Here is a 27,922-nt window from a genome sequence, read left to right as displayed (position 1 = left end):
CCAGCCAGTATGGCTCAGTGGTTCAGCATTTACCCATGAACCAGGAGTTCACGGTTCTATTCCCAGTCAAGACAAATGCTGGGGTTGTGGGCTTGATCCCAGTAAGGGGCGTGCAGGATGCAGCCATTCAGTGACTCTCTCTCATCATTGATGGTTCTCTCTCTCTCTCTCTCTCTCTCTCTCCCCCCCTCTCTCCCTTACTCTGTCTGAAACCAATAAGAAAAAAAGCTATTAATTATAATAACAGTAGAAATATTGCAGTATTAACACTTTATAAAAAGAATAAATCTGGCTGAGAAATGAAAAAAATCTAAAAGGATACTGTCAGAACACGGGAATATCTGAACAAACCAACAAAAGGCACAGAGTAGGGAGACTAGAAAGATAAGCAACTAATAAAGGAGTCATAATGTTAACTAATATTTTATAGAACTATAAGTAATTACCATGTAATTACTCCAATAAGAAACATGTAAAGAATTTCCTAAGGAGTCTCCTAAAACCATACAGAATATTGTACAACATTAAAACAAAATTTTTACCCAGAATAGTAAGACCATAGTGATTGATTACTACTATTCACATATTTTAGAAGTATATACATAGTTTGTTTCGTCTAACTCCAGAATTTTTCTTGTTTTCTGTCTACTCCAACACTCTTTCCCCAGTGTTCTCCTAATAATCAGTCCTCATGCCATCCTTACTTCATAATTGGGTGGAGGAGAAAATGATTACTGATAAGAGAAAATTCTGAATGTCCAAAATTAAATTGCAGCAGGCCAGAGGTGGGAGGTTAATCAGTTAACAGCTGTGGGCAAAACCAACAGAAGACAGCTTATCATCCTGAGTTTATGTTGGAAACTTGAGTTAACTTCCAGGTGGCTGTTTCTGTGATTTTCTAGAGAGTGTAGTGGAATAGCTGGCTACCAGGTGCCACTGCATCTTGCTTGCGCATGAACTTTCTGGGCTCTTGCCCACAACCAATCCAAAAAGCAGCCAAAGCTTCTTTCTTCCAGACTAGATTTATTCTAGAACTAGCTCCACTTCATCTTCTCCCATCCTCTTTATCTATAGCTGATACAAATTCTTTCAAAACAACTTACATCTTTCTTCCTCAAACTGATTGTATAAAGGAGCCCTGTCAGCCCCAGGACGGTGGGCCTGTTGTCTTCTCCATCTCACCCTGCTGCTGCTGGTTTACCGCATACCTTAGGACCTGTCCTTTCCTGGCTAGCATATGGCTCAATAAACCCTTTTAGAAAAACTTTTGGCCATGAAAGTTCTTGTTTAACCTTAGCACATAGCACCTGTATACTGGTTGGTGTACCTTAGGCAGTGGGCATCAGCCTGTACCATACTGAGTAGCAACTATTTTACTCATGTACATGTTCTTAAGAGAATTTAAGCAGCATACATAATCTCTGAATCAAAGAAGTCTTCCTATATCACAGTGAACATTTTAACTATGGAGGCAATAACAATTTTTTGCTTGTTTGATGTGTTTGGTGCTCCATGTAAAATATACAAATGTATATCATGATGTTAGTTTTAAATTGAAAGCTACTATTGTACTCTAATTTGAAATATAATTTATGTCAGAAACCCAAGTTGAGTTCAGTAGTAGTCTTGTTGGTAGTAAAATTCTGACATTGTAAAACTACATATATATAGTCTGGTTAAGAAAGGTATAAAAAGAAAAATACTAAGAAAATAGAAAGTTTATTTTGTTTTCTTTTTCAGTCCTCACCTGAGGATATGTTTATTGATTTTTAGATAGGGGTAGGGGGATGCGGGAGAGAAACATTGATGTGAGACAGAAACATCAATTGTTTGCCTCCCATATGCGCCTCACCCTGGGATTGAACCCACAACCTAGGTGTGTGCCCTGACTGGGAATGGAACCTGTAGTCTTTTTGGTGTATGGGGACAATGCTCTAACCAACTGAGCCACCTGGCCGGGGCTTATTTTCTTTTGAACAAATTACATGGCATTGATTTCCTTAACTGTATTAAAATAAGAGGAATTTCTAGGAACTCACATTCAATTTTGCAGAAGATGGAGATATTTTCTCTTTATTCTCCCCCTTTCACTCCAATTTTGGAAGGAACTACATTGCTTTCTTCTCAAGCATAATGCAATTTTCAGTATTTATGGGAAAATTAAAAGTACTACCAGTGTACAGGTAGGTGCTACTGTGCCAGTATAAATACCAAAAGGAGTGTGTTTAGTTGAAGAATAATATTTACTTTAAAACTTTTCAAAGTGCTTATCAGTATTTGATCCTCAAAAAATGATATGTGATATGCAGTCTTATTTTTATATTGTTTTTAAATGCAATATGCAAGTTTTATTTTATTATTTTTTTAAATATATCTTTATTGATTTCAGAGAGAGGAAGGGAGAGGGGGAGAGACAGAGATAGAAACATCAATGATGAGTCATTGCTTGGCTGCAGCCCCCAACCTGGGCATGTGCCCTGACCAGAAATTGAACCCCGATCTCTTAGATCCTAGGTCGACGCCCAACCGCTGAGTCACGTCTGGCTGGGCAATATGCAAGTTTTAGTCTTATTTTTATATTATACAGAATAAACTGTTTGATGTTGAGAATGACTTGACCAGTGCCGCATAACTAGTTAGCAGGGATTATGTAAAGACTTCCTAGAACTCATTCCGTTCCTTTCTCATTCTATCATTGTGGCCTCCACAGCTTCCAGGAGATACAACCACCTCCTTGTGGGGTAGAGCCCTGAGCTTTCCCGCAGCCAGTGGTTGAACCAGTAGTATATCTCTGCCCTGGAGTTATTACAGATTCTTTCTGGGCCCAGTCTAGAGCAAAGAATGTAATTTGTTAGTCAGATAATGACCCAAGTCATTTACTTCCTGACTTAGGGCCTTTGTTACTTCATTTAGTGTCTCTAATAATGAGGAAATTTTAATTTCAAAGCTAATTTTTAGTAGTTCTTGTTCTGGAATTTAAAATGTGAGTTTTTCCTTTTCCACAATAATGTATATAACTTTTGAACGTAAAGTAAGGTTAATTTTTTAAATTGAATTTATTGTGGAAGTTAATTTGTTTTTTAATATTCTTTCTTTCTAGCTAAATTTTTACCAAAAAAAATTGCCCTTTTTTGCTTTAAACAAATAGCTTTATTGCAGTCAGGAGGGACTAGCATGCACTCTATGCAGACATCAGCAGTCTTGCAGACATCAGCATTGAATAGAGAGGCAGTCACAGCCAACTTCCAGCTGTCTGTACATGCAGGAAGCATATCAGAATACTGAAAAACTTGGCAGAGTAATGCTTTCTGAGTATTTTATGAGAAAATATTATTTCTAGATGATTTTCCATGGTCTGTAAGTTATAAATACTATACTCTTCTGTCACACAATGTCATTTAAAACTGGAGCATATTACCTTAGCTTCTAGCTGACATTATGCCCTGGGGCAGGTCACTTCATCTCTCCCGTTGGTCATTGGTAGCTTTTTTAAAAAGAATTTTTTATTGATTGTTAGAGAGAAAGGAACATTGACATGAGAGCAAGACATCAATTGGCTTCCTTCTGCACACCCCCTACTGGGGATCCAGCCCACAACCCGGGCATGTGCCCTAACTGGGAATCAAACTTGCAACTCTGAGGTGTAGGAGATGATGCCCAACCAGCTGAGCCACACAGGCCAAGGCTGTCATTGGTAGCTTAATGTACCAAATCAGGAGGTTGAAGTAAATGATCTCCAGGGTTGTTTCCAGTTCTAAAATATTATGATTCTATTTATGAGTTTCTCTTTAATGCTACATAAGTATTCCTTATGGTATATATTTTGCATATTTATATTAATTTTCTTTAATTTTAGATATGATGAATGGATTAAAGCAGATAAAATAGTAAGACCTGCTGATAAAAATGTGCCAAAGATAAAACATCGGAAGAAAATAAAGGTAAGTGCTTCTTTTTCTCTATATCATAATTCTTAAAGAACTTTTTCTCCAAACTTATGCATTAAGTGTGTGTGCGTTATTGTTAGCGGAGTTGGAAGTACTCTCTTGAAATAGCAAATTTATCAAAAGCTAGATTTGGGCACAGTTAATATTGTCACTTATGGAAAGGCATTTTGGAAACTGTACTAAATGATCTTTGAGACTTTTTTCAGTTTCCATATTGTATAAGGCCACCCAGCCAGATTTTACTGATCCATTTCAACCCTCTCCTGCCCCTTTGATTTCCAACTAGGGAGCCCTCAAGTAGTGGGCCCGGAGCCCTGGGTTACTGTACTAGCTGCAGACTACTCAGGAAGGAAAGGAGGCATCTGAAGGCAGAGGAGAGCCTGTCTGTAACTCTTCTTTTCTCTTCATCTTTGTCTGACTGTGTAGGTAGTGGCTTAGAACAGGTTCACATAGATGCCACTCAAGTGGAAGTTTCTATCTTGTTAATGGCTTTTTTATACTTTGAATGGAATATGTAGTTGAGGTGTTTAATAGTTCCTCTCAGGTTCAGTTTTCATATTCAAAGCGAGGAGCTATTTACTTTCCTGCTAAATGATACCCTAGTGGCCGCTAATATTGAAAGCTTTCCCCTAAAATAGCTGTTCTTTTCTCACTGTAAAATTGAGTCCATGTTTTTGGAGTTTTGGTACAGCAACCCAGTAGCTGCCGCTCAGGCCTCCTCAGACCCTTTTCATCGCCACTTTTGGTCTTTATTGGGAAGTATGGACATCATGCTACATTTAGCATGCTTTTAGCTACTGGAAAAATTGTATGTGTGTGTGTGTGGTGCTTAAAAAGCCAGTTTCCTTAATGAAGCAAGTTTAGGAGTGGTATTTCTCAGGTAGAGGACGTGGTAGGGATGGGAGAAGTAATATTAGAATATTAGAATATTATTAGAATATTAGAAGTAATACTAGAATATTTTTCTAAATACTTATTTCTCAAATCAGTTGTTGACCTCTCCCAGGCACATTAAAAGTTCCTGATTATAAGGGAAGAGACATGTGGAATTTGAAAGAAGCTTCCTGGAAAATACTTGATATTGTACGCCCTTCCTCCCATCCCTCCCTCTGTCTTATCTCTCAGAACAACTATTTTCAAGGCCGTCCTTTGACAGCCATTAAAAGCCATGTTTGAACTTTGAGTGGGGTAGACTAGTCCTGCCTTCAGAATGCATGATCTCTGATATAAGGTAATGAAGTGATGGAAAGGCTGGCAGCAGTAGAAAAATTAGAACAGCACTGATCACTAATAAACTGTGGTAGTCTACCTGTACGTAAGCCTTCCCAACACATTCTGAAAATTAAGCCCAGATACCCTAAGTCATGAGTCTCACACTTGAGCATGTGTCACAGTCACCTGGAGGACTTGCTGCTACTCAGATTGCTCAGCCCCATCCTCAGCATTTCTGATTCACTAGATCTGGCTGTGGTTCCAGGAGTTTTCATTTCTGACAAATTCCCAAAAGATCTGATCTAATGTTGTTGGGCCAGGGTCCTCACTAGGAGAACCACTACCCTAAAGTGTGTATTATATGTAATGAACTAATAACTTTTCTATGTATCCAGAATGGTACCAGCTATGTACCATCTTTGGGAGAATTATGTAAATAGTCAAATTTTGTAGTCTGATTATGTAACAGGACTTCAGAATTGTTACTGCTGCATCATCATTTAGAGAGCTTATCTGAATTATTTTTCCTATAAATTATTTTAAAAACAAATTTTAAAAATAGTTTTCAGGAATTATATTAGTTAGCCTCTGCTCGACCATTTTATAAACAGAGAATTGGAGAAAATGTCTCATTTTCCCCCGAAACATTAATTTGTCAGTGAGACAGGAAGATTCTTCTGATTTGCCTTTACAGCAGATTATTTGTCTGGAGTTATTCCCAGCCCGTGTCTTACAGTGAGGTTGTTACAGGTTTTAAAACTGCCAGGCCAAAATTTTACTTTCTTTTTTAACTAAATACTTAAGCCTATTCTGATTTAACTTTGAAGAATTTATAACACCAATTTATTAGCAGTATGGAGGCTTGCTAGTTGTGGTGTTCGTTGTTGTTTTTGTAGTTACTTTTCTTTTTTTTTACCTTTTTATTGAATTTATTGGAGGTGACTTTGGTTAATAGGTTTCAGGTATACAAGAGGCATGCTGGTCTTAATTGTCTACCTGATTGCTAATTTATTTCAACTATTTAAATATAAATATTAGACAAAAACTTATTTGTTAAATAACTTTGAAAAAACGTCTGTGGTTGTTTTGAGGGGCTTTTCATGTATTTTTATGTTATTTAATATATTTATAACTTAGGAGTTAAGACGAGTATTAACAATGTTACTAATAAATGCCCCATGATAAATCATAGCTAACATGATATACTTTCTTCCCTTAACCTAGAATAAATTAGACAAAGAAAAGGACAAAGATGAAAAATATTCTCCTAAAAACTGTAAACTTCGGCGATTGTCAAAACCACCATTTCAGACAAATTCATCTCCTGAAATGGTATCTAAACTGGATCTTACTGATGCCAAAAACTCCGATTCAGCTCATATTAAATCCATAGAAATTACTTCTATTCTTAATGGACTGCAAGGTAAATGTAACAAATATTCTTTTGCATGCAAGTGATTGTTTTTAGTTTTTATAAATAAAATTCTATAAAGGTAATTCATTGACATTATTAAATTGTTGTTTTTTAATTAAACCAGAATTTTTTTGGTTCTATTATTACTTGAAATAAAATCAGCCATTGATTGAAGCTTGGAAATATTTCTGTTTTAGTAGATCCAAGGGTACCATTAAATTTTAGTTAAAATTTAATATTCACCCTATTGTACTGATACTGTGCTTTTTTTCAGGTACCATCCTTTCTGTTGCCATGTAAAGCATAGTTCATATTATGCCATATTAGAATATAAAATTATATTGAACTTTTTGTAGAGAATATTTAACTTTTCTTACCTTGATTACATTTATTATGTTCCCTTTTATGGACATTACTACTTAATATTTAAGGCAGAATGAAGTGTAACTATCAAATAATAAAAGTGATAAGTGACTGGAGAGAGGGGGAGATTTAATAAATCTGACTGGCAGGGAAAACAGGAGAAGATCTAATCTATCAAATGAAGTAAAACAATGGAACTCCATAAAAAATATTTTACGCTTTTTTATAGCTTGAAGAGAGTTCAGATTTTTTAAAAATTTTGAGTGTAATGGAAATTGTTTTTTGTCTTATATTTCAGACGGATGTTTACATGAACTCATTCTCTAAACCAAATGCTCTAAATATTCTAAAGGTCATTTTTCATGATTTTCTAATGCATCAGACATACAGAACAAGATACGGGGAAAATATATATGTAATTTAAAAGATAACACTATGAACATTTTTATGTCTACCACAGTGGAAAACAAATAGTATTTACTTAGAATTCTGTATCGTCTAACCACTAAGCTGTACACTCAAAACCAATACATAATAAAGGGAAAAAAGATGCCGTCATGCCATTCAGTGAATGTAATAAAGATGCTGGTAAAAATAGCATTTATACTGAATTGGGAGTGGAAAATAGAATCAGTGGAGGAGATATTAATAAATCTCAAAAAAACCCCAACAATTCTGTATCTCTCCCAGAAGTAAGTAATATCCTGATTTTAGTGTAATAATTTCTTTGCTTTTCTTCAGAATTGTATTAAACATATATATAGTCCTAAAGAGGATATTACTTTGTTTTAAAAAATTGAGTAGCAAGCATAAGCTTAGCTTTGTAAGAAAAGGCACTATTTCCACTTAGATAAAGGCTCCCTCAGAATATTATCTGAAGAGTCTCCAGGTTATTTTCTGATTTCATATTCAGCTGCTCTGAGAGCTTTCAAAAGTCTCCCTAAGGAAATTCAATGGAGACAGGGTTATAGGGAGTTCTGAGGAACATCAGTTCTCTCACCACACAAGAATACGTGATGTGGTCGAACTGGATGACCAACAGGAATATGCTCAGGGGGTGTAGTAAGCTGCTCTGTGTTTTATGTTCCTAGGCTTACCAAGTATATCTCTAGCTTTCAGATGTAGGTCAAAACAAACTGTTTTTGTTGGGTTAATAGCCCACAAGACATTGAGGGTGCAACTGAAATTTCATCACCACATGGTTAAAACAACCTCAATACAGATAAAGAATCTAGTCAAGTTCTGAGACCATTGGGCCAGCAGGCATCTTGGTGGTACTGTCTCTTAGACTGGCTTTCTCTGGCAATACCACCACGCTAGCCTGGACTGCTTTCCTTCTGCCTCTGGTGTAGGCTCTGTTCCGGGGAGTTCCCATTCTAGGGGACTCTGTTCAATACGTAGTCCTTGGAATTCCTTTGTTTTTGTTTCTCATGTCTTCTTTTTTTACCCTCTTTGGTACACTCTCATCGTGCTGGAGTATATTCTGTAGTAACTTTTTAAGAACAAATGATTAAGAAGGAGGTTAATTTTTTAGAGGCTGCAGATCTGAAAATATCTGTATTCTCTTCATTATTTAGCTGGGTTAGAAATTTTTCTTCATTATTTTATTTGCATTGTTCAGTTGTTTTTGTGGGATTATTTTTGCTGCTTTCAATATTGTTTCTGTGAAATCCAGAGCTCTTCCAATTTCTGATTCTTTGTATGTGACTTGTTTTATTAAGTTAGTTAATGACAAAAGAGATTTAGGTTGTTCAGTTATTTTTCGTGTTGTAAACAACTCAACAGTGAGTATCATATTGGCATATTTTTAACATTTCAAATATTTTCTTTTCCTTGGAGAATTTTTTTCTTTAATTACCTTTATTGATTTCAGAGAAAGGAAGAGAGAGGGAGAGAAGAAGTTGAAACATCAATGATGAGAGAGTCGTCATTGATCGGCTGCCTCCTGCACGCCCCCGACTGGGGATTGAGCCCGCAACCCAGGCGTGTGTCCTGACCGGGAATTGAACTGTGATCTCCTGGATCCTAGGTTGATGATCAACTGCTGAGCTATGCCTGTCCGGGCAAGAATTTTATTTTATTTTTGGCCATAGATGAGACTCAAGACACTTCAGATATTTTCACTTAGGAAATAATTGTTGTTATGAATGCATATATGCATGTACATGCATATATAAAGAAAAATTGATTATAGAACACAAATAGCTAGGAGTTTATACCCTCAGCATGAGATATGCTGGGAACAGAATGAGTGGGGTGGGTGGGGACTGGGATTCTGTGGAGAAACTGAATGTCTCTAGAGAACAGTCTTCCACATTTTGACCCTAGAGATCCCCTTGAGTAAACTAGATCCCTGATGAATGGTCTAGTGGAAGGCTTATCCATGAATAAATCCTGTCAATGCAGTGGTGCCAGTCGTTTTTGTAGTTCATCCTTACATGTCAGTAATCAGGGAGAGCTCCAACATAAAAGACGGGAACTAACAGAAGAAATGACCTTTGAAGAGAGAGATGAACGTAGCAAAATATGAACTATTAATTGTCTCTTGATTGTGAAATAATCTCAGAGAACCTGTGAGTATCTGCTGATTATTAAATAATTGCAGAGAACCTATAAGAATCTGGAAACCAAGAATGAAATGAAAAGGAACAAAGAACAAGAAAATCTTGAATTAAAAATTGAAATTAAAATTCAATAGAGCACTTAGAATTTAAAGTTGAGGCAATGGAAATTTTAGAGAAAAAATAAGTGGCATAGAAAATAAGTATCAGTCTAGAACAGTGAAAATGGGAAGAAATTAGCAAGTAACCACACACACACAGACCACTTGTTTGAGTGTACTCATATGTTTATATCTTTTTGTGTTATATAATGAGATACTAGCATTGCTTTTAAAATCACATCTAACAGCATGAGGAATCAAGAAGCCATGGAAACAGCATATCTAGTTATATGTAACTGAAAAAAGCTGGCTTGGCTCAGTGGTTGAGCGTCGACCTATGAACCCAGAGGGTCATGGTTCAATTCCCGGTCAGGGCACATTCCTGGATTTTGGGATCGATCCCCAGTAGGGGGCGTGCAGGAGGCAGCCGATCAGTGACTCTCTGATCATTGATGTTTCTATCTCTCTCTTCCCCTCCCTTCCTCTCTCTGAAATCAATATCATTAAAAAAATAATAACAGCCCGGCCTGGTATGGCTCAGCAGTTGAGCATTGACCTAGGAACCATATTGCGGTTCGATTTCCGGTCAGGGCACATGCCCCGGTTGCGGGCTCCATCCCCAGTAAGGGGTGTTCAGGAGGCAGCCGATCAATGACTCATCATTGATGTATCTCTCTCCCTCTTCCTTCCTCTCTCTGCAGTCAATAAAGATTAAATAAATAAATATAAAAGCAATTGGATTTTAAAAAATAAACAACAAAACTCCCAACTAGGATTTTCTTAGGAACTGGCTCACAACTGTATTATTTTGTTGATTTGTACCTCATTCCTTAGCAAGCCTCGCTTGCTTTCTTTCTTTGTCCATATATATATAAAATACATAACAAACATATATATACACCACACACTATGTATATATATCTTATTAGAGTCAAATAAGCCTTGGGGACAAGGAGAAATTAGCAGCTAACTAAAAAAGGAAATATATTTAGAACTGACGGGCATAAATCTTTAAATGGAAAGAGCCCATTGAGTAGTTGAGGTGAAGAAGGAGCGGTAACACAGTACATTGTTAGGACATAAGAAAGCAGCAACAAAATGTCACCACAGAGGAATGAGAAGGCAAATGAGCGGAGTGTTTTCAACACTAAGCAAAGAAGTCGTACCTTCAAAGATCTGAAGGAAAATTATTTCAGCTTGCAGTTCTGTACTTGGTCAAACTCGTCACCACACAATGACGTTTGCGGGTCAGGATGCATGCAGACATGTAAAGACAAAGAACGTTTTCCTCCCATGTGCCTATTAGGGAACTGCTCGGCAATGTGCTCTAGCACAATATGGGAATAAACCAAGCAAAAGGAAGGTGCGAAGCTCATTTACAGTGGGTCTAGGTCGAGAGGAATCGTGCGGGAGGTGCCTAGGGTGATGGCCGTTAGAACTGACTCGGAGAACAGCCCACCAGATGGAGCAGACAGTAGGCCATCAGGGTAGAGATTTGGTGAGTGAGGAAACTAGATAGAATGTTTAACTTAATGGAGCAATGGAAATAAATACGAAAGACATAAAAAGGGAAGACATAACATGAGAAAAGAACTTTTGGAAACTCCTGGGAAAATAAAAGACTATACAGGAAAGAAAATTAAAAGTGTACAATTTATTTCTGCAATGAACCATATTTACATGTTATAAATACTATATATATACAGTATGGGGAAAGGGGGATAGGGGTATTAATGAGAAAATCCTCATTGCTTGTAGCAGGCTAAATTTCATTAGTCAACAAATAGAACATTATTAGGATGATGGTAATAACTATCAGAAGAAACAGTTATAACCTTGTATATATTGCTTTGATCATTTAAAAAATTTAGTTATGCAGGAACACATTAAGAAGTTTAAAAGTTTTTAACCATCATAATTGTTTCAGTTTTTTTACTTTAACAAACTGAAAGAACATACTACATGGATTTCCCAGTGTTGTGGTTAAGATTGTAAATTCTGGAGTCAAATGACTGAGATTTAGGTTTTATCTTGCCTTTTTCTAGCTCTTTAGGGTAGATTAACCTCTCTAAATCCTAGTTTCCCAAACTATAAAATGGGGCTGATAAACACACACCTCACAGAGTTGTGAGATTGAATGAGATCTGTGGGAAGTATATCCGTATCTAGCATGTAGCAGTTTCTCAATAAATGTTATGTTAAAATCATAATGAAAGCTATTATTTTTATTCTTAATTGAATTCATTTACTATAACACATTTTTAAAAGAAATTATATAAATATTTTTATATAAGAGTATCAGTTAATTGTGTCATTCTTTAAAGTAGTCATTGTAGAAATCCACTGTGCACAAAAATTTTGAATACTCATTGTTACATTGAAAATGAAGGCTACAGTTTTGTAAGAATACAAGTTTTGGAGTGAGAACAACCTGGAACTATATCTTGACTCCACTATTTTCTGCTTATAGATTGGAGAAGGTTCTTTTTTTTTAAACATAGCTTTATTGATTTCAGAGAGAGGAAAGGAAGGGGGAAGAGAGAGAGAAACATCAGTGATGAGAGAGTCATTGATCAGCTGCCTAGCCCGCAACCGGGGCATGTGCCCTGACCGGGAATTGAACCCCGATCTCCTGGATCCTAGGTCAATGCTCAACTGCTGAGCCACGCCCGGCTGGGCAGAAGTTTCCTTTTTTTAATCAGCTTTATTGACGTATAATTCACAGACAATAAAATTCACGACTTTTACGTCTACAACTTTATGCCTTACTGCAAAAGTATGTAGTAGTGTAACTGTCACTCCAGGCATGATGTAGACATTTCCACTATTGGGTGATTGTCTTAACTCTTTGAAGCTTAGTTTTCCTCATTTGTAAAATGGAATAAAACTTGGTAAGTGGAATGGCTATAAACTTAGGAGCTAATATATATAAATGCCTGGCACAGAGAAGACATTGCTAGCCATCTTATCATATATTGTTTTTCTTCTTTCTTCTCCAGCTTCTGAAAGTTCTGCTGAAGACAGTGAGCAGGAGGATGAGACAGGTGCTCATGACATGGACAGTAATGGCAAAGAGGAATCTAAGACTGATTATTTGACCCACGCCAGAAATGATCTTCTTTCGAAGGAGGAACAGAATAGTTCATCTTTGCTAGAAGAAAACAAGGTCCATGCAGATTTGGTAATATCTAAACCAGCTTCGAAATCTCCAGAAAGATTAAGGAAAGATTTAGAAGGATTATCCGAAGATACTGATTATGAAGAAGATGAAGTCACAAAAAAGAGAAAGGATGTCAAGAGGGACACCGCAGATAAGTCCTCAAAGCCACAAGTAAAACGTGGGAAAAGAAGGTACTGCAGCACGGAGGAGTGCCCAAAAGGCGGGTCACCCGGCAAGAAGGATGAGAAGACCAAGAACAAGGAGGCGCTTTGCGTAGAAAACAGTAGCAACAGCTCCTCAGATGACGACGAGGAGGAGAAGTCGAAGGCAAAGCTGACGCCCACTAAGAAGTACAACGGTCTGGAGGAAAAAAGGAAATCTCTGCGGACGGGTTTCTACTCGGGATTTTCAGAAGTGGCAGAGAAGAGGGTAAAACTTCTAAGTAGCTCTGATGAGAGACTTCAGAGCAGCCGAGCCAAAGACCGAAAAGATGTCTGGTCAAGCATTCAAGGACAGTGGCCTAAGAAAACGCTGAAGGAGCTTTTTTCAGACTCTGACACCGAGGCTGCAGCTTCCCCACCGCACCCTGCCCCAGAGGAGGGCCCGGCAGAGGGGACCCTGCAGACCGTGGCGGAGGAGGAGAGCTGCCCGCCCGGCGCCGAACTAGAAATACCGCCGCCGGCCAGTGCCAATGGTCAGCCCGCCGAGGAGAAACCCATGGAAGTCAGTGACAAAAAAGCCGAATTTCCAAGCAGTGGCAGTAACTCAGTGCTGAATACCCCTCCCACCACCCCTGAATCGCCTTCCTCAGTCACTGTCACAGAAGCCAGTCGGCAGCAGTCCTCTGTAACAGTATCAGAAGTGCTGGCCCCGAACCAAGAAGAGGTCCGAAGCATCAAGAGCGAAACTGACAGCACCGTTGAGGTGGACAGTGTGGCGGGGGAGCTCCAAGACCTGCAGTCCGAGGGCAACAGCTCACCCACAGGCTGTGACGCCAGCGTGAGCTCCAGCAGCAGTGCTCAGCCAGAACCAGAGCACCCCGAGAAAGGTGAGGCCCGAAAAGCAATGGCCTTCTAGGATTTCCCCTCTTAGTGTCGCAGAGGTTTCTTAAGTGAAGTCCTTGTGTGAACATGGTAAAAATGGAAATTTGAAAAGTAATTTGAGTAATGAATAGTGGAATGCATTTTGAAGCTTGAGAAGGATTTGATGTCCTTTGCACTCAGGCCCCAATCCAGACCTATTTGAAAATTCATTATACACCAGTTGACTATATGGCATGAGCAGCTTAAATATATTTCTGTAACATTGTTTTTGCAATTGTAATGTGCAGTTTCTCACAAACATTTTGATTTATTGACAGACCCCTCCACCCTTAACCAAATACTGTATGTAGGGGTTTGGAGCAACCAACTGTCCAGGCACTGCTTTCCTCAGACAACCGTGTCAAACTGATTTTCAAGCCTGACTAACTTGTGTGAGTTTGTAAAGGAATTTGATGCTTTCTTAGATGCATAGCTACCAAATTGAAGGACCAATGTGTATGTTACTAACCTACAGTAATACTTTTTTGATTTTCCGTGAAGTTGTTAAAAGTGGAAATTCAAATTAGTACTTTCCAAAAGTATTAGTACCTTTGGATAGTGCCATAGCTATACTTCTGTCATCATTTTTCTTATAAACCACTTCATTCAGGTGTCTTCAAATCAGTATACTCTCGTCTGACATTTGTCTTCAAAATACTCTTTCCATTGTAAAGGTAGAGCAGTAGGTATGGTATGTATTTTATGTAACATACCAGGTTTTATTATGCTAGCTTTAGGTTTTTAGCGAAGCTTAAAGAGATAGGATCTAGATCAAATTAGTTAAATCCAAGTTTCTCACACAAATCTTTCTTTCTTCTTCCAGCTTTATTGAGATATAATTGATATAACGATGTCACACAAATCTTGACTTAAAACGTTTTGTTTGAAAAATAAACATAATTGCTATTAAATTGGGATGTTTTGTTTTTTTTACATTCGCAGAAATAGCTACTATGATTGTATTTGTTTGCCATACTATCTCATGGAACTGAATTGTCCAGGCATAAATAATCTTCATAATTAAAGAAGCCTTTGTCATAGATGATTAGAGAGGCTTTCAACAATAATACGATAATTTTAATACTTATAATTCTTATGAAATTGTATCTTTAACTGTGTTCCTCGTATCTTATGAAAGATTAAATTTTTTTTAAAAGATATAATAGCTTGTTTTTTGATAGACTAAGTCAATATTGCCCCTTTGAATTTTTATCTTGAATAGGTTAAAAAGTAAGAAACATGAGAACTCCCAAATTTAGGGTAATGGAGACCATCTGTTTTATCAAATCAAAGCATATGGTATTTTTCTAGAATTTATATCCTTTATGGATAAATTAAAAAAAAAAATTTCTATTGATTTTTTTAGAGAGGAAGGGGGAGAGAGAGAAACATCAATATGAGAGTGAGACATCATTCGGTTGCCTCCTGCATGCACCCTGACTGGAGATTGAACCCACAACCTGGGCATGTTCTCTGACCAGGATTGAACCCATGACCTTTTGATGTACAGGATGACACTCCGACCAACCAAGCCACACGGGCTAAGGCAGGGATTAATTATTAAGCACCTATTTCATGTGACCTCATTTTAATAAAGTTCTCTATTGATATTAGAGAATTTACATTATATTAAAAATTAAAATATAAGTCTTGGAATTTAGGATTTTCCTCCAATTTAGCCTACATTAAGCTATTTACTCTTGTAGCTGAAAGTTTCAGAATTAAACTCTTGAAGAAAAACCTGGTAATTATTTTTAAGAGTCTGCCTCTGCATAGTCAATATCTAAGTCACCTACTTTTATGTTTCACTTTGTTGTATTAAAATAGCATCAGGAAAAGTTATCAGTAGATAACAGCTCATTAAAAAAGAAAACTAGGAAGTTTCAAACAAAACAGTTCTGTTTTACTTTTTAACCAAGGAAGCCATGTCTTGTACTGTTTATTTTTCCATTGGTAGCAGGACTAAGAAACTTTTTTGTAGCAAACATAACATAATTTTTATCCTAATATTTATTGTATCATGTCATTATAGTATCTGACATTGGAACTGAATATATAGGACTTTATTTATCTATAGAAAAAGAACTTACTGTGTGGTTTGGGAGAAAAAACTTATAGTTAGAAAGAATCAGAAACACAGCAGATGCTGAGGACCAAATTAGTAACAAACAAACAAAAAAAATGTATAGAAACTACAGTTTGGAGTAGTGATTAATCAGTGAAGCCTGAGCATCAGGAGAAGTTAGGGAAGGTTTAGGACTTGGACTAGTCCTTGAAGAAAAGGAGACATTTATAATGTTTTTGGATAATTTTCTTCCAAGAAGAATGAACTGTTGCTTTGAACTACAATGCTGGATTTGTAAATGGTATATGTGTTAATCAGTGCCCTGGGAACTAAGTTATTGTTGAAATAATAAATGTATAATGTGGCCCTGGCTGGTTTGGCTCAGTGGTTAGAGCGTCAGGCTGCGGATTGAAGGGTCCTGGGTTTGATTCCAGCCAAGGGCATGTACCTCGGTTGCAGGCTCCACCCCAGTTGGGTAGGATGCATGAGGAAGTCAATCGATGTGTCTCTCTCACATCGATGTTTCTCCCTCTCCCTCTCCCTCCCCCTCCCCCTCCCCCTCCCCCTCCCCCTCCCCCTCCCCCCTCCCCCTCCCCCTCCCCCTCCCCCTCCCCCTCCTCCCTCTCCCCTCCCCCCTTCCCCACTTTCTGAAAAGCAATGGAAAAAATATCCTCTAGTGAGGAGTAAAATAATAATAGTAATAAAATAAATAAATGTGTAATGTGAACTACTACTAAAATTTATCCCATTACTATGTTTAAAATTATATTAATATGTATTATTAATATTTTAACCTGTGATTAAATTTTAATATTTTGATTTTACCGAGTTTTGACAAATTTGTTTTTATTTTCAGCATATACCTGTTTTTTAATTACTATTAGACTCATAAAATCCCAGTAGTATATTGAGAACTATTTTCAATTTATATCTGATTTTTCTAAGAAGGATGGTCACATTTATTTGCTTAAAATAACCTCATACATTTCCTAAAAAACTTGTGTAGTTTCAAATGCTCTATGCTTCTAAAATGTGGGATTAATTTTTACCTGGGAAAAGCTTGATTTTATTTTATTTTTTTCCCCATCGTAGCCTGTACAGGTCAGAAAAGAGGAAAAGAAGCTCAGGGAGGAGGAAGTTCATCCAAAAAGCAGAAACGAAGCCATAAAACAACAGTGGTAAACAACAAAAAGAAGGGGAAAGGCAGTAAGTGCGAAACCTCTAATTTTTTATAATATAAAAATAATGGCGGATATGCTGATCTCTTCATAAGGTATATAAGTGTTGAATCACTATATTGTGGGCCTGAAAGTAATTATTGTATGTCAACTATATAATTTAAAAAATTACGGTGGGTGCTTTTCCCCATTAAGGTATTGAGGATGTGTATAAGTCAGTATAGGTATTTTTTTAATCCTCACCCGAGGATATGTTTTTTATGGATTTTTTAGAGGGAGAGAGATGAGAGAAAAACATGGGTTCCCTCCCATACACACACCCTGACTTGGGATTGAACCCACAACCTGGGTATGTGCCCTGACTGGGAGTCACCTGAGACCTTTCAGTGTACCTACGGGACGGCGCTCCAACCAACTGAGCCATGGCGGCTAGGGCAAAGTCAGTATTTTAGTTTTGTCACTACCCTCAAAAATGTGACACACAAGTCTTCTGAGCCTAGGCAGATTCTAGGATTAAGCAGCGTGGTCTTATTTAGCAGTGGCATTTGCTGCAGCTACTGTAGTATAAACATCAGCTTTGTGTTTTCTGTTTTGTAGTTCTTTTCCCTTGTCATATCACATTATGAAATGCTTCAATTATGTATTATTTTTATTATGATGAAATAGATTGCTTTGCAGTTCTTCAAGGCTAAATCTGCCTAGAAGAGAACAGTCAAGATAGCTTTAGTGCTTTCATCCCAACAGCTCCATTTACCACCTTTATCTGTGGTACCTTGAACCATGTGGCCAAGAGTAGCTATGAACAGTATATACCTTGGCTAAGTGTGCTCTAACTAAAGACTTAACTTTAACAATGACTGTAGGTTCATCAACCTACAGGAATATATATATATACTGTATTTCTCCTGAGAGCTGCACATTTTATCTCTCTTTTGTAGACAAAGTGAGAAGCGGAAAATATGTAAAGAATTTTTTTTCAGGTGTCCCACACTGACCTCCTGCTGCTCTTCCAGGAGACTCCTGCCACCTCCACTGCCTGACCTTTGCTATCGGCCGGCTTGGCTGCACTTCAGTGCAGAAAAGGGTTATGCGGCCAGCTCCCCGAGGTTCTGCTGAGCCCATATGACTTCCAGGCGGTGAATATGGCGTTCCTTGGGGCCCCGGGCGGCTGTGCTCAGCAGGGCCATGAAAGCCAGGCTGAGGCAGACCACTGCATCATAGTGGGGCCAAGCCTTGGGGGCTTAGCTAGATGTTGCCAGGGGTTCCAGAGCAGCAATGGGGGGACTGGGAGGGGTTTCAATTAAAAAATGTGTTATAAGAGAGTGGTAAGAGTTTCTTTATTCCTAAAATACCACAGTGGGAGGAGTTGCTATGTACTATACTTTCCTATCTGGACTATTTTTCCGGCCTTGAGAGCCTTACTATATTATTATTTTTTTTTGGTAGCTATTGTTAAATGAAGAATCAATAAATAAATGCCAATTTGGTCATAAATTATTTGGAGTAACTGACAGGATATTTAAAGCATAGTTTATTACACTGTAATGTTTTTGTCTTCAAGACTTTACCATTTAAATGACATTTCCTAAGGGGGGTCATCTTTAGCCAGCCAATTAACACCCATATAATTTAGAGATACAGCTGTTGACTGTTTTCTCTCATTATAATTATTGGGCTTACTCCTTGATAAATCAGAATGAGAATACCATTCTCTGAAAATAATTTAGTTAAATGAATTCTCTCTCATGGAATCTAAAATAATACTTTGTATCCAGAAAGAGGTAATTGATGGGAATATCAGTGCCATCACCTAGTCACATGTTAAACTGTCAAGGTGTTAAGTAAGCATTTCCATTCTGGTACTGAGGCTTTAGACAGCAAAGACAGATGTAACGTAGTATTACATAGACTTCAGAATTTTTCATTAATTATTGAATATATTTACCAGGGTAAAACTGATGGTTTCAATCAGCAAGCTACGATGTAGGAGTTACTTAAAAAATTCATTGTTATGTATCACAGTTTAGCGTTTACTCCCGAATAATCTTTATATGAACGTGATGATTATGCCCCATTGTTTGCCGCCAAAGGAGTAGGATACATTTATACAATCTAAGTTTCTATAATGAATCATTTTAAAAGATTCTGTATTCTATTTTTTATATATTAACATAATGGAATAAAAAGTCATTCAGATAATTATTGTATATTTGACAGTCTACCAGGTATAATGGAAGATTAGTATGGTTTTTTAAAAAATATTATTGTACATTCAGGTAAGAAGAGTTTTTGTTTTTGTTTTGTGTAACTGTGCCGGTGCATTTGTACATGATGATTTTTCAGGTTCTTAGGCAGCATTTGTAAAATAAGTTGTATAATATAATAATAAATTCAAATGGTTAATTTTAAGTTTTCCACTAAAATCTGTGACAGTCCTTGATATTTTTATGTTTACTAATGCTTTTCTTTTTATTTTTATTTCAGCAAACAGTAGCGATAGTGAAGAACTTTCTGCTGGTGAAAGTGTAACTAAGACTCAACCAGTCAAGTCCATCTCCACAGGAATGAAGTCTCATGGTACCAAGTCTCCTGCAAGGACGCAGTCGCCAGGAAAATGTGGAAAGAATGGTGATAAGGATCCTGATCTCAAGGAACCCAGTAATCGATTACCCAAAGTTTACAAATGGAGCTTTCAGATGTGTAAGTGACGGATATTATATTGACAGTTAATCTGTAGAAACATCATCCTAGTAACTCTTGGTGCTAGTCAACTCTGAAGAAGAGGTGATACCCAAGCAAGAGACACAGTAATCATTGCATTATAGAGTCTCTTACACAGGGAAATATTCTTAGGATATTGGAAATTGCTTTAGAGCTTTTGAAAAACTTTATTCAATTTAAGTTACATGGACATACTCACAAAAAGTCTACAAAGAGGATAGAAGAGAAGCTCGTCCACAGCCCTAACTCCCAGATGTGCACAGTTTTAGCATGTTGGTTGTCTTCCTGGTCTTGTTTCTAAAGTAAGGTTTCTTAGGATATACTGTGGTGATACTGAACACGAATGAGGAATTTTAGCATGCATGCTTAGGTTATGAGGTCTTTAATTCTACACACTCATTAGTTCAACAGGTACTGTGCATGTATTCTGCACCAGGTATTGCTCTAGGCTTGGACAAAAGTCTTAGGGAAACAGATGTTTGTAAGCCTTATTTTTAGTGTTTTTGTCTTGACATCATTCTGCAACCACACTGTATGTTATCTCTTTTATATGTTAAAATTTTGTTCAAAATACATATTAATGAAAGTTTTAAATTCACAGCGGACCTTGAAAATATGACAAGTGCTGAACGCATCACAATTCTTCAAGAAAAACTGCAAGAAATCAAAAAACATTATCTGTCATTAAAATCTGAAGTAGCTTCCATTGATCGGAGGAGAAAGCGTTTGAAGAAGAAAGAGAGAGAAAGTAAGTATTTTTACTTATACTGACATATAAAGCAGCTTATGATTGACTGCATTTAGACTCACGTGCGCTTGTCTATATATTTTCAGGCAAGCTCTTTAATCCCTCTGCCTTAGTTTCCACCTCTATAAAATGGAAAAATTTGTCTAAAGAAAAATTATCTCAAGTCATAATGTTCACTTTCATAGAGCTTACAATCTGCCCCCCAAAAAATCCTAATAAAATTTCAGTTCCTGAAAAGTGCTATGAAGAGAATTGAGTCAATCTGAGGGGAAAGACTTGCCTTAGTTCTGCAGGGTCTGCCATAACAAACAGACTGGGCAGTTTAAACAACAGAAATTTGTTTCCTCACAGTTCAGGAGGCCAGGAATCCAACGTCAAGGTGACAGCAGGTTTGGTTTCTCCTGAGGTGTTTGTCCTTGGCTTGAAGATGGCCACCTTCCTGTGGTGTCCTAACATGGCCTTTCCTCTGTGGAAAGGGAGATAGAATCTCTGGTGTCTTGTCCCCTTCTTAAAAGGACATCAGTCTTACTGGGTTAGGGCCCCACCCTTATGACCTCATTTTACCTTAATTACCTTTCTGACAGGCCCAGTCCAAATATAGTCACATTGAGAGTTAGGGCTTCAACATAGAATTTTGGGGAGACACAATTCAGTCCTTAAAAGGGTCCTAGGCAGAGTGAACAGCAAGTTTTCCCTAAGGTAGAGTTTCTCAAATTTGGAACTATTGACATTTGGGGACAGACAATTCTTTGCTGTGGGGGGCTGTCCTGTGCACTGTAGGATATTTAGCAGCCTATCTGGCCTCCATACACTGGATGCCAGTAGCACCTCGCAGTTACTACAACCAAAAATGTCTCCAGACACTGCCAGTTATCCTGTGCAGATCACCCCAGGTTGAGAACAACTGCTCTAAGGTAGGAATACACTTGCTACCTTCAGGAGCAGAAAGAAAACCATTGTGGTGAGAAAGTGGTAGAAATATCAGCTAGATAACCAGAAGCCAAATCCTTATAGGCCAGGATGAGGAGTTCAGACTTTATTCTAAGTAGTGGACATCTAATTGAAAGTTTTAAACAGGGATGTGATGTAAACTATTTATAGTTTTTTAAAGATCTCCTTGCCATGTGGAAAGTAGACTCGGAGGGACAGTGGTAGGAGCAGTGTTGACCATGGAACCCACTGCAGTATTTAGAGTAGATGATTGTGACTTGGACCAGGGTAGTTTCAATAAAGGTGGAGAGCAATAAATGTTGAGTTACCAGCACTTGGTGGATTAAATGTGGTGGATGAAGAAGGAATTAAGATTGACTCATCAGTTTTTGGCTGGAACCGCTTGATATTCAGTGCAGGTTTTGGAAATTAGGAAGACCTAGGAAAGATAGATTGTTGGTTGAGGAGCACAGAGAGGATCAGACATTCTATTTTAGTCCTGTTACTTTTTGAAATGTCTATTAGGCATACAAGTGGTGATGTCAGATAGGCAGTGGGATATATAAGATTGTAGCTCAGGGAAGAAGTCAGGACTAAGGATGTAATTTTCAGGTCATTTGCATATCTATAGTACAATAGTTACTGCAAACGGTTTTTTATGCCCCAGTACTTGAGTAAGTCTTCTAGGAAAGACGTGGGTAGAAAAGGAAAGGAAAGCTGGGGAAGCCAACTTTTATAAGTGGGGCTGAGAGGAGCAGCCAGAAGCAGCAAGACTTGAGAAGGAATAGCCGTGAATGAAGGAAACCATGAGAAAGATGGCCAAGAAAAGAGTTTCAGAAGGAAGGGAGTGGCCAGCTGTGTCAAATGCAATAGTGGGGCTATGGACCCTTTTGTTCCATCTTTAAGAAGCAGTTAGCCTTCCATTCTCATCATCATTTAAATTAATAAGAAACTCCAAACATAGAAAGATACAGGAATTAGGAGGGGGAAAGATTTTTGGATGGATCGTAGATTTTTCCCTATTGGATTCAAAGTTCTTTTTGGCATTTGTTCCGTTATTACAGAAAGTCTGCGCCCTCTTTCATTTCCATGCCCTCACAGACTGGGCACGAGTCATTTCCTCGTCTCTCCAGACAGGAGCGGTTCCTGGTCTGTCGTTTTCACCCGTCCGTAGGATTGCCCTGTGGCCCTGTATAGCTCCCTGAGATACGCTGGGGTTTCCTTCCTGTTCGTTACGGGACTGAGAAAAGTGACTGTTGTTTTTTTTAATCCTCACCTGAGGACCTGCTTTTTAAAATTGATTTTAGAGAGAGAGGAATGGAGAGCGGGAGAGAGAGAAACATCGATGTGAGAGTGAAACGCCAATTGGTTACCTCCCACACACGCTGGGACCGGGAATCACACCCGTGACCTTCTGGTGCATAGGATGACATTCCAACCAACTGAGCCACACCAGCCAGGGCTTTTTGTTTTGTTTTAATTTATTGGGATGACATTGGCTAATGAAATTACATAGGTTTTTTTGGCTAATGAAATTACATAGGTTTCGGGTAGGCCTGACTGCACTCATAAGCTAAGTGACTTTGGAGAGTGGAGCAGAACTGGAGTCGGGTGGCTTGTCCCTGTCCGAGGTGCGAGGTACGTGCCTCTGCTAAGCTTCTGACCGGCTGTCTCTGCCCCCAGGTGCTGCTACGTCGTCGTCCTCCTCGTCGCCCTCGTCCAGCTCCCTGACAGCTGCTGTTATGTTGACTTTGGCTGAGCCGCCAATGTCCAGCGCACCACAAAATGGAATGTCAGTTGAGTGCAGGTGACAGCAGGACTTGCTAAAGCACTTTGCACTTAATGGCTGTGAGGGCCACGTCTTTTTTTATACTGCACAGTGGCACAAAAATCAGACAAAGCACTATTTTATATTTAAAAATTGTTTCTTGACAAGCTGACTTGGCACTTAAGTGCACTTTTTTTATGAAGAAAAAGTACAATGAACTGCTTTTCCTCAAGCAATAATTGTTTCCAACTTGTCTGGGAATTGTGTGTCTGGTAACTTGAAGGCCTTCCACTGTGGCTAATGGAGGCTTTTCACTGCCTGTAGAGACAATACAGTAAGCGTAATTACTGGGTGGGCAGAACATGGTAAGATAACTTACTGTATATGTATTCCCTTGTATTTTGTTAAAGCTGGAGCATTTGATATTTTTCCATTTATTTATGAAAAAATATGAACCTATTTTCATTTGTACAAGCTAATTGTTTTTTAAAGAGAGTCACTTTAGGGTGGCTTTAATTGTATAAGTCAAGCACATGTAATAAATTCAAAACCTGCAGTTAACAGGATATCAGACTTCAATCCTGGTAACCAAATATTAAAGATTCTCTTTAAAAAAGACTGAATATGTTTACAGGTTTGAATTAGGCTAAAAGGTCTTGCAGTGGCTTTTCATACCCCTTCAAATTGGAATGGAACTACTGTACTTTGCCATTTTTCTATAAATCAGTATTTTTTTTTAATTTTGATATAATACATTGTGTGAAAAAAGAAAATGGCTAATAAACTGTATTAAATCTTAAACAATGTATAAAAATTGTACTTAGCCAGTTCAAAGTGTATATTTATTCATAATGAATTATAACAGTTATATTTTTGTGTTTTCTTGTAAATGTTTCTTTTCCTTAAATGCAGATAATTCATTTGTATTGCTTATTTTATTATGAGCTACAACAAGAGGACTTCAGGAACAAGTAAACTGTGTTAGTATGGTTCAAGGTTGAAGTATAAATAGCTAATCGGGTAGTAGGCCTATGAAATTCAATGCCTTGTATAAAATCCAAAATGAACGCAGAATTGTTTTCACTTGTATTGACTTTATGTTGTATGATTCCGATCTCTGTTCTGTTTGGCACTTGTATTTAATTCTACACCTTTGTAAGACATTTGTATATTGCGGATGTGTTCATTCAAGCTATTTAATACCTGGCACTGTTAATACACAGTACTTTACTGTACAGACTGTTTTACTGTTTTAATTGTAGTTCTGTGTACTTTTTTTTTTTAATGGAGCTGGCATGTTTTATTTGTTTTCTGGCAATACGACATGTGAGAATTTCAAAGTGTTTTGTTGTAGATGCTAACGTGTCAGAATCCTTTACATTCAACTTTTCTAAGAAAAGCATTTTCAGTCTTGTAGTGTGTGCTTACAGTAACTAATTTTGTTGAAAATGGTTTCAAGTTACTCAAATTTGTACAGGACTGTAAAGATTTGTTGACAGCAAAACGTTGAAGAAAAAGCTTATAGAATAAAAGCTATAAAGTATATATTAGGATCTGCAAACAATGAAGAATTATGTAATATATTGTACAAATGTAAGCAAAGGCTCTGAAATAAAATGCCATAGTTTGTGAATCATTGATTTTGTTTCTAAAAGATTAAGTAATTTTAGTTCATTTCTGTATGTGATGACTGACTGGAACATCTATCTCCAGCCTGTATTGTCAGGAGCGGTTAATTGACATACAAAATGGGGAATGTTCTACCCACAAAAATTAAAAGTTCATTAACCAGATACAGGATTTATTAGGCATTCTTTTTATCTTTGTATACATTATTTTGCTTGAGTCTGAGCATGATGAATACCTAAGACTTGAGGTTTCTCTAAAGAAAATCAAAACTATTTTTTTCTTTAACATACTTGAAACCATTACCAGCTGCCCTTTTTTTTTTTTTTTTTTTTTTTTTAATTTATTTTTAAATTTATTCTAGAGAGGGAGGGAGGAAGGGGAAGAGAGAGATACATGAATTGGTTGCCTCTCATACCCATCCCGACAGGATCAAACCCACAACCTAGGTATGTGCCCTGATGGAATTGAACCCGCAACCTTCTGGTACATGGGAAAACGCACCAACAAACTGAGCCACACAGGCCAGGGTACAACTTATTTTTATTTTTATTTTTTTAGATTGTCTTAATTTACATGGACCCTTGTTGGTTTCATACTTTTAGTGCACTCTGCTCATACATTGGAATCACTGGGCATTGTTAAAGCAGTAGGCAGTAGTCATGTCTCACCCTCAAAGAGTCCTTTTTAATTAGTCTGGGATGGTACCTGGATATTGATCTTTTTTATAAAGGTCTCCAGTGATTTTTAATATGCCTTGCAGTTGAGAATCACTGCTTCAAACCTTTTAAGATCAAGAATTAGTTTCCACCAAGAGAAGATGCTTTCTTTAAAACAAAAGAAAATGTACTATTTCAAGGCCTAGAAAGCTCAAATGTGTGTTTTTAAAGCACCTTTGGAATGACCCTTTATTTTCACAGAAACTAGTTTAACTTTTAAGGGATGAGTTTGAAAAACTGTTGAATAGTGCTTCCCAGAATATTGTCCCAAAATACTGGACCCCAGAAATGTTCCGGAAATGACCCCAGAAATGTTCTGTCAAATGTATTTTGGAAATGCTATGTATAGCAAATTCCCGTCTTAGAGATTCAGTGTTAGCATATTAAAAACTGTGAAGGCCTGTAATGAGCTCCCCGGCCAACCTTTTTCATGCTACTGTCTTGAATCTTACCTAATCATGTAACCCTACTTTTCAAGGAACTACTACTATCCCCACTTTGTGTGTTACAGAAATTGTGCTCTATAGGAGAGTGATTCCAAACTGTTTTTGAGTTGAGGTTTATTATCCTTGGGCTTCTCTGCCCTCTTCCTGCCTTTCCGCCCTTGCCAGCTTCTCTGGAGAGTTTTGAGAATTTCATGGTATTATTAGAATTTGACAAGTTTTCTCCTGGTCACCCAAACTATATTTTATCAACCTAGTTTACAATCTACGATAAAATAAAGATGGTATATATTTTTTAGTGTTCTCCAAAACCTTTTTTTCCTATTGAAATTTCTTAGATGGAGCTGATTCTATGCAACCCCTAACTTTTTTTTACATTTTCATTTGTATTTTTCTATGAAAAAAGCTCCTAGGAGTTAAGTGATTTCTCAATGGTTAAAAACCAGTTCTGAACAGCTTATTTTAATCTACTATTTTGGGATTTTTGGCTAACACAATGGGTTTTGTATGTATAAAATGTAATCCCCCAGAGGAATAGTTTCATGGTTTAGTTGTGGAAGTAACATGTAAGTTACAAAATTATGTATTAAATTTATGTTCAGGGAAAGCAAGTGTGTAAGAGGTTAAAGGGAGCCATGTATAAACTGACTGGTGTGATGGTGACACAGAGATGCAAACCGTAATATTCAAGGGAGATTCACTGGAAATGTAATGTATGGAGGAAGAATCAGGAAGGCCAGATGTGATGAGGTAGCAGTTCTCTGATAGGAAGTGATTCTTGTGATAATGTTGGGTAGAGTGGGGGAGGGATGAGATTGGGAGACATTCTGAAGGCAGAAAGAATAGAATTTCTTCATTGGACTGCATAGGACAGAGGGGGTGCTTGAATTGCAAATACAGACATTTGGGATTTTGCTCATCTTTGTGAAATGCCTTCACAGTCATGGGAAACCGAAATAAGGGACTCAAGACCGGGGCCAGGCAGCCTCATTTTTATTTTTTTTCATGAACTTACCTGAGGTGATCTATGAAAGTTCACATATATGCCCAGTGGACTTCTGTTAAGCAGGTTTCAAAAAGCCAAGTCTCTTCCCTTAGATTCAAAGTCAAATCCTATTTTATCACCAAAACTACTGAACTCAATGATTTAATACAATCTAATATTTATCTTTTATTACCTAAAAGTCAATTTACCAAGTATTCACTAGGTATGGCAGACAGGGATAGAGAACATGGAATGACAGACACCCATTTATCTCGAGACAGTTTGAATAACTAATGCAAATACATGGAGGCTTGGGAAAAGATGATGTATCACAACTGCCGGGAAATGTTCATAAATGAGAGTATCTGAGCTGGTCTTTGAAGGATGGGTACAGTTTTTTCAGGTGGAAATGAGGGATGAAGATGAGGGTAATTTGGGGGGAATAAATAACGTGAATAAAGAATAACAAGGGGAAGGGATAGAAGAAAAGGCTAGCCCTGGCCAAATGTGGCTCTGTTGAGCGCCCTTCCATGCTTGCAAAGGTCACAGGTTCGGTTCCCTGTTAGATCACATACCCGAGTTACAGGCTCGAGGGCCGTGCAGGGGGCGGCTGATAGATGTTTCTCTCTCCCTCACCCTCTTTCTCTAAAACCAATAAAAAAAAGAAAAAGAAAAACCTAGAATGTAAAGATTTGGAGGGAAATCAGTCTGAGAAGCTAGGCAGATAAGCACTTCTGAGTGCCAAGCATCCATCTGCTTTTCCTGGTAGGATAGCAGCGCAGAGCCAGTTAGAGCTGTGCTCTCCAACGTTTTTTATTTTTACTTTTTGTTAATCCTCACTCCAGGATGTTTTTTCCATGATTTTTTGAGAGAGAAGGAGGGAGGGGGAGAGGGAGAGA

General features: G+C 37.7%; 1 protein-coding gene across 9 annotated transcripts in view; it reads left to right on the top strand.

Annotated features, from left to right (window-relative positions):
- ARID4B (AT-rich interaction domain 4B) overlaps positions 1-24,888 on the top strand; it is a 125,420-nt gene extending 100,532 nt beyond the window's left edge. For 8 of the 9 annotated variants that reach the window (XM_081123954.1, XM_081123952.1, XM_081123950.1 and 5 more), the window contains 7 exons: positions 3,857-3,941; positions 6,384-6,582; positions 12,598-13,806; positions 16,998-17,111; positions 19,568-19,783; positions 20,406-20,552; positions 23,166-24,888. In XM_081123954.1, the coding sequence (XP_080980080.1) occupies positions 3,857-3,941; positions 6,384-6,582; positions 12,598-13,806; positions 16,998-17,111; positions 19,568-19,783; positions 20,406-20,552; positions 23,166-23,293 (2,098 nt within the window). In that variant the 3' untranslated portion in view covers positions 23,294-24,888. Of the gene's footprint in view, positions 1-3,856; positions 3,942-6,383; positions 6,583-12,597; positions 13,807-14,118; positions 14,233-16,997; positions 17,112-19,567; positions 19,784-20,405; positions 20,553-23,165 lie in introns of those variants that run through there. The other variant, XM_081123956.1, reaches the window with a different exon arrangement.
- Positions 24,889-27,922: the final 3,034 nt, after the last annotated feature.

Source organism: Miniopterus schreibersii, assembly GCF_964146895.1.
Source record: "Miniopterus schreibersii genome assembly, chromosome: 21".
Lineage (NCBI taxonomy): Eukaryota > Metazoa > Chordata > Mammalia > Chiroptera > Miniopteridae > Miniopterus > Miniopterus schreibersii.
This window is presented reverse-complemented; position numbering and strand designations above follow the sequence as displayed.